Source organism: Mastomys coucha, unplaced genomic scaffold, assembly GCF_008632895.1.
Source record: "Mastomys coucha isolate ucsf_1 unplaced genomic scaffold, UCSF_Mcou_1 pScaffold22, whole genome shotgun sequence".
Lineage (NCBI taxonomy): Eukaryota > Metazoa > Chordata > Mammalia > Rodentia > Muridae > Mastomys > Mastomys coucha.
In genome coordinates, this window is record NW_022196905.1 from 106,283,770 (window position 1) to 106,296,742 (window position 12,973).

General features: G+C 52.2%; 1 protein-coding gene and 1 long non-coding RNA gene across 4 annotated transcripts in view; both read right to left on the reverse strand.

Moving 5' to 3' along the window:
* Sgsm1 (small G protein signaling modulator 1) overlaps window positions 1-12,561 on the reverse strand; it is a 68,924-nt gene extending 56,363 nt beyond the window's left edge. For all 3 annotated transcript variants that reach the window (XM_031337441.1, XM_031337438.1, XM_031337439.1), the window contains exons 1-2: window positions 12,448-12,561; window positions 12,322-12,365 (exon numbers count right to left, since the gene is read on the reverse strand). In XM_031337441.1, the coding sequence (XP_031193301.1) occupies window positions 12,322-12,365; window positions 12,448-12,466 (63 nt within the window). In that variant the 5' untranslated portion in view covers window positions 12,467-12,561. The remainder of the gene's footprint in view (window positions 1-12,321; window positions 12,366-12,447) is intronic.
* On the reverse strand, window positions 366-1,451 carry LOC116068198. Its single transcript, XR_004109488.1, has 2 exons — window positions 1,181-1,451; window positions 366-518 (listed from the first exon to the last, which is right to left on the reverse strand). It is a non-coding gene; the product is annotated as an uncharacterized LOC116068198 (long non-coding RNA).
* Window positions 12,562-12,973: the final 412 nt, after the last annotated feature.

The following is a 12,973-nucleotide window of genomic DNA, read 5'->3' on the forward strand; positions in this document are numbered from 1 at the left end:
GTAAATCCCAGTTAGAAGTCAGCTAGAGCTGTTTTGAGATCCACTGGGGTGCTCAGGTTCTATGCAAATGATATACAAATAAAGGGATTTGAGTATCTCAAGAGCGTCAGGAACCTGCCTCTCCGCAATCCCAAGAGCACCGTGCTGATAGCCTTCCCAGGCTGGCTTCAGGGTGTTGTAAGTAGTAACCAGCAATGGCCACCCGTGGGGCACATTGGAGATCTAAAGCCTGCATTATCTGTCCATGTTGGGCCAGGCACACGGTAAATTGTCTTATTCATTCCTTCCCTTCCTCATTCATTCATTCAACAGCTGCCTGCAGGCACTTGCTACAAATAGGTGTCACAAAGGAGTGAGCCCAAAGATCCATGGCAACCTTGCTTTATGGGTGTTACTGTTCTCCTTCCGTGTTCCCAGAGAGGGAGTTCAGGACTTGAATCAAGGCTGGGGAGCCCCAGGCTGTCTCAGGTAGAGACCTCCGCAGCAGGGTCCAGGCAGCTGCTACTTGGCCCCTGAAACTGAACGTTAGGATCAGGGTCACTGACGATTCAGCCACCACTGGTCACCTCTCCCAGCCCACCTGGCACACACCGGCTCAGGGGAGAATCATGCTGGCAAAGGAACATGCATCCTCCTATGCCAGTTACCAGGACGAAGAAGGCAATGCTCAAAGTCGATGCCAACTACGGCATTCTGGAACAGGTGCATGTATGGGGGTGAGGGAGGGGTGAAGAGACTAGAGACTGACTGCAGATAGCCAGGGTAAAGGGGGAGGGGACTCAAAGGATGTGTAGGGCAGTGATGGAATTCTGTTGTGCACACTTGTCTGGGTTACAGGAGCGCCCATGTGCCCACCGGATCCTCAGTGTCAGCCACAGGCCTCTAAAGAGACTACGATGGGTCCTTGAAGACTCCTTACTGTCGCCAAGCAGGCCCTCGGCCTCAGTGAGGGGGATTCTGGGAAAGGCCTGCTTGATGCTAGTTGAGGGTATTTGGGGATGGGCTATGTCTGCTCAATTTATCTGGGTCCCTAAAGCTGCTATGAAAAGAAACGTTTATTAAAGAGGAAGAAACGTGCTTCACCCTGTGTACTCGGAAGACGCGGCAGGCAGGGAGCCTGGCCCTCCAGATGCGGCAGGCAGGGAGCCTGGCCCTCCCGCCAACAGGACAAGCAACCAACCTCCTTTTCCTGACTCCCCGCCGCTTGACCCAGGTCCTCCTCCGCGTGCACAGAGATGCTTCTGGCAACAACAGTGTGCAGAGCCCTCACTGCATTCCTCTCTTTCGGGAGAGCAAGCGGGAGACCTGCTCAGGATCCCAGGAGTCTGGCTCTTCACGTCCATCCATCCCTTCCAGGCACTCCCCTCTAGGCAGTTCCTGCCTCAGTGCCTTGGCCATCGCCTTTCCCAGTTCATACCCATGCTTGATAGCACCTCCTCCAGGATGCCCACCCTGACTGCCACCCCTTTTGCCCCCAGCCCCAGGGTCTCTCCCTTGCAAGTTCCCCATACCTTTGTTTGCTAGTCTCTTCCGCTCTGTGAGTGCCTGAGTAGAAGGTTCACTTAGCTCACAGATGTCTCCCAGCTTCCTTGTTCACAGGCAGCTCCAGGTCAGACCTGTCACCCTCCTCTCTCAACTCTCCTGCTCCTCCTATGTGGCATATATACGGGAAGCCAGGCCTGGGGAGATGACCCACAGTATGGGGGTTGGGGGTGGGGCGAGCTGGAGGACAGACTAGGGAGCTGTGAGGAGAGCAGGAGGCCCCAGAGGCCTGGACTGGTGGGGAATCCCCCCCCTCCTCTCCCAACCCAACTGTTCTAAATAGGTGTTGGGACTGGCGGATGGAGGTCTGTGGCTCAGGAGACTGGGCCACAGTTAATGGTTTACCTGATGGATATAAATAGGTACTGGGCAGGGTTCCCTCACCATCTGAGGCCCTGAGGACTGTTCAAACCGCCACAACCACGGAGAAAAATGTTCTCGACAGCGGGTGAGGTTTCTACCAACCAGCCCTGCTTTATCTCCTGTACCAGCCCCACCCCCACCCCGCCCCACTGGAACCCTGCACTTCTGGGATGAGGGAGTTGAGAGGAGGAGCCTTAGCTTCCTCCACACCCAGAAACGAGCCCTGAGCGTGCTTCACATCCGGCCCACACCCCAGAACCGCCAGCCTCCTCCCAGGTGCCCTGCCCACCGCACGCGGCAGAGCTCCCTGGCAATGCCCCATTTCCAGACGCACAGCCTGAGGATGAGCAAGACACACAGATGCCCCCTCTCCGAAAGAACGTCTAAACTTGGGAGGGTGTGAAAAAATAAAAGCCTTACGGAACTGCTTAAAACACTCAGATAAGCGCGGGGCGTGGTGACACCTTTAATCCCAGCACTGTGCTAGTGGGGTGTGGGGGTTGGGCACAGGCAGGCGCATCTCCGTGAGTTCGAGGCTAGTCTGGTCTACACAGCAAGTTCTACCACAGCCAGGGGCCACAGAGAAACTCTGTCTCAAAAACCCCAACCAACCTGGCTGGAAAGATGGCTCAGCGGTTGGGGGTACCGACTGCTCTCCCGAAGGTCATGAGTTCAAATCCCAGCAACCACATGGTGGCTCACAACCAACCTTAATGAGATCTGATACACTCCTCTGGGGTGCTTGAAAACAGCTACGGTGAGCAAGCAGGGCCAGGGCGAGAAGAAAAAGTGTCTGAAGACAGCTATGGTGTACTTACATGTAATAAACAGATGAATTAAAAAGAAAAACCCAAACAAACAAACAAACGATGCAACACTCAGTCAGATAAATCAGAAACTGGCTTTACCCTCCCTGACCTTAAAAGGAAAAGCAGTGTGAATATTGTTTTTAAGGGATGGTTTTAGATCCTAACGCCACCCGCTACCTGCTGTGTGTCCTCGGGCAATTCACTTCACTTCTCTGTGTCTCCACTTAAACGTCTCTAAAATGAGGTAACACAGAGGCCTGCCCCTCAGATGGCTGTGATATGTTTGTACTACACGTGTGACTGTGTATCAAGCACTTGGTAGAACAGCTAGAATGTGATAGAACTTTCTAGACATGCCCTATAGACCCGTTGCCCCATTCGGTAGCAATAGCTCTGTGGATCCACCGAGTACTTGCATAGGAGCTGGGATTATTGAACAATGGGGTTTTGTTGTCACGTGTGTGCACGCGTTCACGTGTGCTCGCCACTGCACATGTGTGGCGGTCACAGGATCCCCCCCCACACACACACCTCAGGTGCCAGCCCTCGCCTCCACACTTTATTTTTCTGCTTCTCACACCAGGTCAGCTATGCTGCGAGTTCTGGATCCCCCTGACTCCGCCTCTCACCTCCTGGAAGTGCGCTGGGATTGCCGAACAGCAGGCTACAAAGTAGGGGCCTGTGGCTAAGCCAAGCAGGCGCATTGGCATAGGTAGGAATTAGGCCCTTCAAGGGCCCTTACGGAACTAGAGACCACACCACGTTCGAGTTTATGTCCGACCAGAGTGAGTGACCGCCCCCTCTAAATCTCTAGGTTGAAAACTTTAGTCCCCAAGTGATGGAGCAGGAGGCGGGGCTTTTGGGAGGTGGTAAGGTCAGGGCCGTGGCCTCGTGGTGGGTTTGCGTCCTGGGAAGGAGGCGCAGAGCCCATTTCCTCCCTGTTTCCTTTAGTAGTGAGCACAGTGATGGGAATCTGTCGGCTTCACCGGAGCTTGGCGGCCCTGACCTCCAGTCTCCTGACAAGAAGCAGACAAGAGGCCAAGCTCCCTTCTGGCTGTGGGTAGCTGTGGTTCCAGCCCAGTGTCCTGCTCCCTGGCTGCCATCTCCTACCCATGCTCCTATGCTCTGCCCCTCCAGGCTTGACCAATCACAGCAACTTGCCCCACTGTAGTAGGCACAAAAGGATTCTGTGACCCAGACTGGACCAGACCCAAAGCCAAGGAAGTTCTCTATCCTGTGAAGTCAATGTTGTGGGCAGATTGGGCGCCCGAGGTCGCTGGGCAACAGGCTGACTCCTCGCAGAGCCAACGAACAAGGCGAAAGGCAGCCCAACAGTGATGGAGGTGTCTGAGGACATCACCAGAACCGCGGGTGCAGCTGTACCTAAACCCCCTCACCCCAAGCTTCCCAAACACTTGAACTGAGAAATCTGCTATTAGCTCCTTCACTTTGTAGATTTATTTTTTTTAAAGATTTTATTTATTTTATGTATATGAGTGCACTGTAGCTGTCTTCAGACACACCAGAAGAAGGCACCAGATCCACATTATAGATGGTTGTGAGCCACCCTGTGGTTGCTGGGATTTGAACTCAGGACCTTCGGAAGAGCAGTCAGTTCTCTTAACTGCTGAGCCATCTCTCCAGCCCTAGATTTATTCTTCTAGCTAGTCTTACTCGGGCTGACTGAAGCTGAACAGGACATTAGACAGACCTTGCTCTGCTGCTTTTTGGTTGTATGTGTTTATTAGTCTCTCTGGGCTTCAGTCTCCTTGTTGGGAGAAGACCAGCTGCCTAGTCCACAGGAGGACTGCTTTGTTCTTAAATGAGAAACCGAAAAGCACTTAGCATTCATGTTCAGCAAACGGAGGTTGTTACAGTTTTACTAAGCATCATTTACTAAACAAGAGTAACCAGAAAGTTTGCATTCAATGCCTGAGTATCACCAGGTCTCTAAATTACCAGGGATCTGAATTTATTTATTTATTTATCTATTTATTTATTTATTTATTTATTTATTTATTTATTATTAAACAAGAGTAACCAGAAAGGAATTCAGTCAGTGCCTGAGTATCACCAGATCCCTAAATTACCAGGGATCTGAATTAATTAATTAATGACAAATCATGTCATCCAGGCTGGTCTCAAACTCACTATGCAGCTGCAGATGACCTTGAACTCCTGATCCTCCTGCCTCCACTTCCCTAGGTGCTAGGATCGCAGGCATGCATCCTTGCCTGGCTCTCCATGTTTTTTGTTTGGTTGGTCGGTTTTTTGGTATGTTTTGTTTTGCTGTTGTGTTTTGTTTTTTTTTTTTTTGTTTTAAGACGGAATCTCTCTACCCAGTTCTGACTGTCCCAGATCTCACTCTGTACATCATTACCAGCATGGAACTCACAAGAGATCATCCACCTGCCTCTGCGCACATTCTGTCCCTGTGTCCACTCTCCAAGCTTTTCAACTATTGAAAGAAAGAAATATCACTGTCAGCGTTGAGAACTCTTAGGACCCAGGGCCTGGGAACACAACAGCCAGGGGGCAGCCCAGGGAGTCTGGAGAAAAGACCTTGCTGTCCACCCCAGAGCAGGGACACAGCCTGCCAAAGGCTCAGCTTTCCCGACTCAACTCCTAAAAGAGGGTAGTGGGCTTCAGGGCAGCAGGACAGTGCCATCACTACATGGGAGAAAAGGCTAGCAAGGGTCTAACACCGGGGAGGGTCACACACTACCCAAGGGCGTGCTTCATACGGACTCATGCATTGGGTCACACACTACCTAAGGGCGTGCTTCATACGGACTCATGCATTGGGTCACGCACTACCCAAGGGCATGCTTCATACGGACTCATGCATTGGGTCACACACTACCCAAGGGCATGCTTCATACGGACTCATGCATTGTTTGTTTTGGCTTCCATAAAAAGCAGAGCAGAGGGCTGGAGAGATGGCTCAGCGGTTAAGAGCACTGACTGCTCTTCCAGAGGTCCTGAGTTCAATTCCCGGCAACCACATGGTGGCTCACAACCATCCATAATGAGATCTCATACCCTCTTCTGGTGTGTCTGAAGACAGCTACAGTGTACTTATATATAATAATAAATAAATCTTTGGGCTGGAGCAAGCGGGGCCAGAGGGAGCAGAGGTCCTGATTCAATTCCCAGCAACCACATGATAGTTCACAACCATCTGTATGTACATTTACAATGTACTCATATATATAAAAAAATAAATCTTTTTTAAAAAATTAAAAAAGAAAAAAGAAATTAAAATTAAAAAAAAAAAAAAAGCAGAGCAGAGTCCATGCTAGGCTGTAGCCTGGCCGTTTCTATGACCTAAGGTGAGTGACCTGCCATCCCCATATCTCCTCAGTGACTGTTATAAGATGTGGTGTTTCATTAGCCTCAGGAAAATCTGAGGAGGGTAGAGAAAGGTCAGCCAGGTCTGTGCTGCATGCCTTTTGATGGCCTCAGCCAAGCCCTGCCTGAGTGGCTTGTTCCCAAGGAGACAAATCAGCTGTTCTTATTCCATCTTAAACACAGGCTTGGCCAATTCAGAGCTGCATAAACGGGTACGACTGGATTTTCTGAGCAGGGTGCCAGCCAACTAGGATGGTCGGAGCTCGGAGGTCTTGGGCTGGCCCACCTCACTCACCTAGGAAGCAGGAAGAGGAGATGGGGCAAACCAGCTCCTCACAGAACAGCAGGAGCAGAGGCCGGCGAGGGCTTAGGCTTCCTCACTTCTCACTAGGCAGACACGGGGTCTGATGGCATCGTAGGTAGACACAGGGTCTGATGGCATCGCTGACATTCACGTACGGCCATACCTGAATCCGATCGCCCCAAACTCCCCAAACGCCTAACTAAGAAATTCCCTTTTAGCCTTTCCGCCCTTTACCGCGTTCTGTAGCCAGCGAATGCTGGCACTGGGGAGAAAGCATCCTGACCTTTCTGCTAATCTGCATCAAATACATTTAGCAGCTCCTGGAGCCATGGAGTTCTGCTCTCTGAGGCCCTCAAACAGGGTGCGCGATTCACGCCCATTCAATGGCAAGCAGTTGCAGAGCTCTATTCCACACAAAAGGAGGAGTGACAGCAGCTCCCAGCTCATGAACAAGAGCTCACAAAGTATGAGGTGGAAAGCTGAACACAGTGGTGCACGCCTTTAGTCCCAGCACTTGGGAGGCAGAGGCAGGTGGATCTCTGTGAGTTCGAGGCCAGCCTGGTCTACAGAGTGAGTTCCAGGATAGCCAGGGCTACACAGTGAGACCATCTTGAAAGAAAGAAAGAGAAAGAGAGGAGGGAGGGAGCGGAAAGGAAGCCCCTGCTTCTTCTCATGTGAAGTCCTTACCCCCTGCCCCACACTGCCCTCTATTTAATACTCTCTGGCTCAAAACTCTACCATGGCTCTCAACTCAGACTAAACATCATGTCTCCCTTGGCTGTAGGCATGATGAGCCCCAAGCCTTCCTCTGAGTTCATCTTCTCTCTTGTTCACTCTGCTCCAGCCCCACTGACCCCCCCAACTCAAGGACTCTGTACATGCTGGAGACTCAACAGGAGATATCAATGGTGACCCCTCTCTCTGCCCAAAGATCGCCCCATCACAGAGGCCATCCCAGACCTCTCTGGCCAGCCCTCCTTTCTGTCGCTTCCTGCCTTATTTGCCCTCATAGCACTGAGCACTATCTATATGTTTATGGTTATAGATGTATACATGTATGTGTATGTATATGCACACATTTATACATACATGTATGTTACATACAAATATGTTTATATTGTATACATGTATGTGTATGTATATGTACACATTTATACACATATGTACATATAGAGACTAATAGGTATACATACACACATATGTATATATACACATATATTTCTCTATACACATATACATGTCTACTGTATACATATTGTGTATATGTGTGTATGTATGTATGTATGTATGTGTTCATGTGCAGGTGTACACATGGAGGCCAGAAGTTGATGTCTGGAGTCTTCCCCAGTCATTTTCCATCTCATTCTTTGACACAGGATCTTCCACTGAACGTGGAGCTCACTGATTGGCTACAGTGTATGTCCAAGACCTCTGGGGATCATCCTGTCTTTGCCCGCCCAGTGCTGGGGTTACACATGTGTCTTGCTGTGTCCAGGTTTTACCGGAGTGCCGGGCATTGAAACCCAGATCCTGATGCTGGCAACAGCAAGCGATTTACCGCTCCTCCAGCCCCACGGTTCACATTCTCATCTGTGTCTCTGTTAGACTGTACAGCAAGAGTGGCATTTCCCAAGCTGCGGTTTCCTGAACAGGGTTACACCCCAGGGATGCTCAATAAACCTTTGTGGATGGAAGAACAGGAAGGTGGGGGAAGAAAGGAGCAGAAATCCTGTTCTAGGCAGAAGTCTTTGTTTATGGACCGGTTGTAGAGAGGTGACAGTAGTAGTGGTGGTGAAGTGGGCTGATGGTAGAGGGAACGATGGCCGTGGTAATGATGGTAAGAGCTTGTGGAGATGATGGTGATGTTGATGACAGTGGTCAGGGCTGTGGTAATGGTAGTCATGGTGATGATAATGGTGGTCATGGTGGTGGTTATGATGATGGTGGTGGTAGTGATGGTGGTAGTGATGATGGTGATAGCAATTGTGGTGGTGATGGTGGTAGAAGCGGGGTATACACTGAGGGGATGCTGGAGGTGATCATAATGATGGTGATGAGGGGTGGTGAGTGGTGTAGAGATGCTGGCACATGGGGGTGTCTCATATACTGCAGGGTGTTAAGCGGTACCCCTGGCCTCTTCCTGCAGATGCTGTGAGCACCCACAGCTGTCGCAACCAAAATGTTTCCAGACACACCAGATGTGTCCCGGGGGCAGAGCTGCACAAGTACATGGAAGACCTATTAACCTCCATGTGAGATTCGAGCAGTGTGTGGTGACTGGCATGTTATCAGGCAGCTGTTTTGAGGTGCCCAAGCTGTCCTCAGTCCTACATTAGAACTGCTGAGTTACAGTGAAGCCCGAGCGAGCGTCTCCATGGTAACACAGCTCAGGTCCCTCCTGTTCCTTCAGCCTCCCTAGCACATCCCCCCCTCCTCCATCTCAGGGTTGGGAAATGGGGTGGGCTCACAGCAGTGAGGATGGCTCCACAGGACAGCTCCCCGCTCTAGCCCAGGCTTCCCCTGCAGGCTCTGTCTCCTAGCCCTGACTCTGTCCAGGGGTCTCATCTGCTGCCCACCAGCCCCTGCTTCCTCCTCTCCAATTAAGAGGCCTCCTGGCAGCAGCCAGAGGCAGGAAAACAAGTAGGTTAGTCACTTAGCTTCCGTATCAACCTAGATCACGTGGCTGGCTCTTTTAATGGCTGTTGTCATGACAACGGGAAGCCAGTCCCTGCACACTCTGGGAACCAAAACAAAATTAAGGGGTGGTGGCAGGGAGGGGAAGACATGCCAGGGAGGGGGCAGATTAGAGATAGTGGGGGAGGGGGGGCTTTAGCGGGAGGAAACAGCTTCCCTGTGACACTGACCCAGCCCCAGAGGAGCACAGGTGAGAGACATGGTGGATGTCAGGTGTCAGGATGGATGTCTGCACATAGCTTATTCTGCCCACTGAGTTATCCTCGTCCCTATTGTGACAAAATATGGACACCCAGATGCTGACAAAGATAAAGACAGATGCCTCTGGGAGACTGTGCAGTTCACAAGCCGTCGATTTGGGTGGCCCCCCTCCCCGCCTTCCACCTTAGCTTCCTAAGGTTCCCCTCTTGTTCCTTGTAGGGGGGCACCTCGGTTCTTAGCAGGTTCCCCCTCTCTGCTCCAGCTGCCTCTGCACCCTCAAGTTCAGCGTGTCCTTGCAGTTCGGCCCTCTGCACCCACCCCCCACCCCTCCACTGAGGCTTTCATGGTTCTCTACCGTCACATCCTGCAAGCTTGCAGGTGTTTTTGTTCAGTGCTGGGAAGTGCGTTAAGGTCTTGGAGAGCAAGACCTTATGTCCCTTCCAGAATCCTCCTCTTTCTCATGTCTCTACCGGGTCTGCCTGCATCTGCCTCCTCCCTCAGAGTGTCTCCATTCTGGCTCTCCAACTCCAGCTCTAGTTGAACTTAGGACTCCTTCCTGACCTACCTGATGGGTCCTGGGTCCCAACAGCTCCTCAGGCTGCCCCTGGTCAGAGCTTCCAACCCCACAGGCTCTGTGGCACAGCTCTGAGCAGGCTTGCACAGCTGTCTGGCTATCTAGGGAAGTCCCCTGTCACCTCTTCCAGGAGGAAGAGGGAGGCTGTGGCACACAGGGGTGTGGCTCATCTGAACTCAGAGACGGAGAGGATGACACTTGCTGTTCAGCCTTTTAGGCAAACTTCTCTCTATCCATGTCTGTCTGACATTGAAGGAGTGGCTCATTACCCAAAGAGGTGGCCAAAAGAAGCAGTGTACAGAGCGGTAAGCTTAGGGGGCTGATCTGGGAGCTTGCAGAGGGCAGACTTCATCATGTTCTTCTGCACAGGGTCTGTACACTTCAAACATGGCTTCCTGGCTCTGGCCATCCTAGTCCCACATAATGGGGATCACGTCACCCCTGTACCTCAAGAGCTTTGTTGACCTGGGGGGTGATTATTCTACCTCTGGCCCTTCTTGGCTGGGTGCTGTTAGAAGCTACTCCCCTACTGCCAACCATCTTCCTAGGGTTACTATGTCTGCAGTACATGGCACATACAAACCCCCAAAGGAGCTCAGATCCTTGGAGCGACCGACCTCCATAAATGCAAGATTTAGAAGCTGTGAGCAGTTTGTGACTGGGAACTCTGACTTCTGCTCCCAGCTTTGAAACTTTAGTAATCTGACAAAGCAGCAAGAAACTATCCTTGCCTGTCTCCGGGCAAGAAGAGCCCACTCCACTCAGGCTCTAGCCAAGAAGGTGGCTCACTCCTCACTCCAAACCTAGTGGTGCCCCAGAAGCAGGGAATCCAGCAGACTTGTGGTCACAGGGTGGAAAGCAACATCCCCACAGCATTTCCAGGAACCTGAGCTAGACTGAGGAGGACCAGTAGGGGACATGTGGGCCCACATGTGTCGCTCTGCAGACGGGAAAGGGATGATCTTATGAAGAGAGGACTTAGGAATGATGAACGCTGAGAGAGCCGGTGGCACAGCTACACACAGATGTCTCCTAGGTTCCCCAGAGCCTTGCTCACCCTGTCTTCCAGAGTGCATCCTATTGGATCAACCATTTCCCTAATAATGGGGGGTCAGCCCTAGGCTCTCACAGCCAAGGAGCATTCATTCCAGCCAGGGCTGGGTAAAAACCACGATCTTCCAGCTTTCAAGCTAAGGGATGCAACCCTTCCCCGAAGAGAAGGGGTGTGAGGTTTCGGGGCTGGGGTCTGGACAGTATCTTTGAACAGGTCTTTACAAAGATGGGAGTAAAGACTTCTAGGCCTTTCTGAGAGACCCCCTTCTGTCCATCTCACATATCACCTCGAGAGAAAATTCTAGAATCCGCAATCATCCATGGAGCTGGCTCTTTAAAAGGAATGTGCTACTACACACCAAGATACAAACATGGACACACCCACGATCCCCAAGAGAAGGAAGGAGCCAGAGACAGGTCCCAGCCTCCAGCTGCCCTGGTGGCTGCCACTAGGAAGGGAGGGCCTCTTGGGTGACACCCCTAACACACACACACACACACACACACACACACACACACACACCACACAGGTATACACACAGGCATAGACACACACACCTATGCTCAGGAAGCAAGGGAGCCTGGCTCACAGATTCACAGCCAGGCAAGGACTTGGGATAAGAACCCCAAGATGAAGACAAGGCAGTGAGGGCGGGAATGGGGGAGGGTGGCTGAAGGATAGGGCGGAGCCAAAATGGGAGGGCCACGCCACACCATACATACTCAATCTTACCCATTCACATAAATACACATATGTAGACTCGCACAAGCACATGCAATATACAGATCATCCTTAGGTATTTCCAGGCAGGTGCACATGTGTTTCCCATACACACGTGCACAGTCACATGTCCCAAGCAACATACATTTACACCACAGGCCCACAGACATCTAAATGCCACCTCAGCCTTCTAAACTCTCCCAACTCCCAAGGCCCTGGGAGGTCACTGTGAACTCCATGGTAAGGCTAGGCTCCCAGCTGCTTCCTTCATCCCTGGGAAGGCAGGCAGCCACTCCTGTCTGATCCCATCTATCAGTGGAGGGCACCTGCCCTGTGACCCTGGCCCAGGTTACAGGCTCTCCTGCACAAAGTCCCTGGCACCTAAAGGTGGCTCCAAGGACTGAGCATCTGGGGTGGGTTAGGGGGATAGCTTCATGCTCCAAAATTGAACCTCTCCCCTCCGGAAACCTGATCTTCCCGGGGGACATTCCGCATCCCTAATGAGGAGCCTCGCATCACCCTACCCCACCCCAGCAGTGAGAACCTGCCCCTCTACAAGGTCCCACGTAGACACCTTCCGTTCCTACACCCGGAGTGCCCCACGCACTGAAACATCCGTTTTCCAGCGTTCCCCGCCCCCGCCCCCGCCCTGGTTAGCCATGCACAGCCACTGCCAGCCAGGTAGTCACCCTGGGGTGGCCGATCCTACCTCCTTCTTCACAGTGCGCAGCAGCCTCTGGCGGGTCTCGGCCTCTGCGGGACAAGCAGGGAAGCGCGGTGAGCGGCACCGAGGCCTCGGGGCCTGGCCGCCCTCCCGCTGCCCGCCCGTGCTTACCCGCAGGGACCGAAGCCATGGCTCAAGCTGGTCGGTGCCCTGTGCCCGGACGCGTCCCCGCTCCGCACCCTGCTGCAGCCGCGAGGGGGCGGGACCGGCAGGGGATGAATGACAGCCCGGTATGTAGACGTCAGAACCTGACATCCCGCCCACCCAACCCGAGAGAACTCAGCGCCGCCTCCTGGACAACATAAGGCAGAGAGAGCATCATGATCCAGCCTCCTCCAGGCGTTAGTGTCAGGCCAAGTTGCCAAGGGTGACCTAAGATGCGGAACCGTGCTCCACACCCCGTATGTTCATCCATGCACGTTTTAAAATGAGGCAGAACCAGGCACGGAGCACACTCCTATCTACTCATCAAAGGGGAAACTGAGGCAGGGGACTCAGCCTGGGCGACATACCCAAGCCCTGCCGCCACAATACAAGTCAACTCATCCTGTATAAAGTGGATATAAATTCTAGAATGAGCTGATAATCAAGCGAGATATATGATGTGTAATTCTCAACATAGACAAGACCAAAAAAA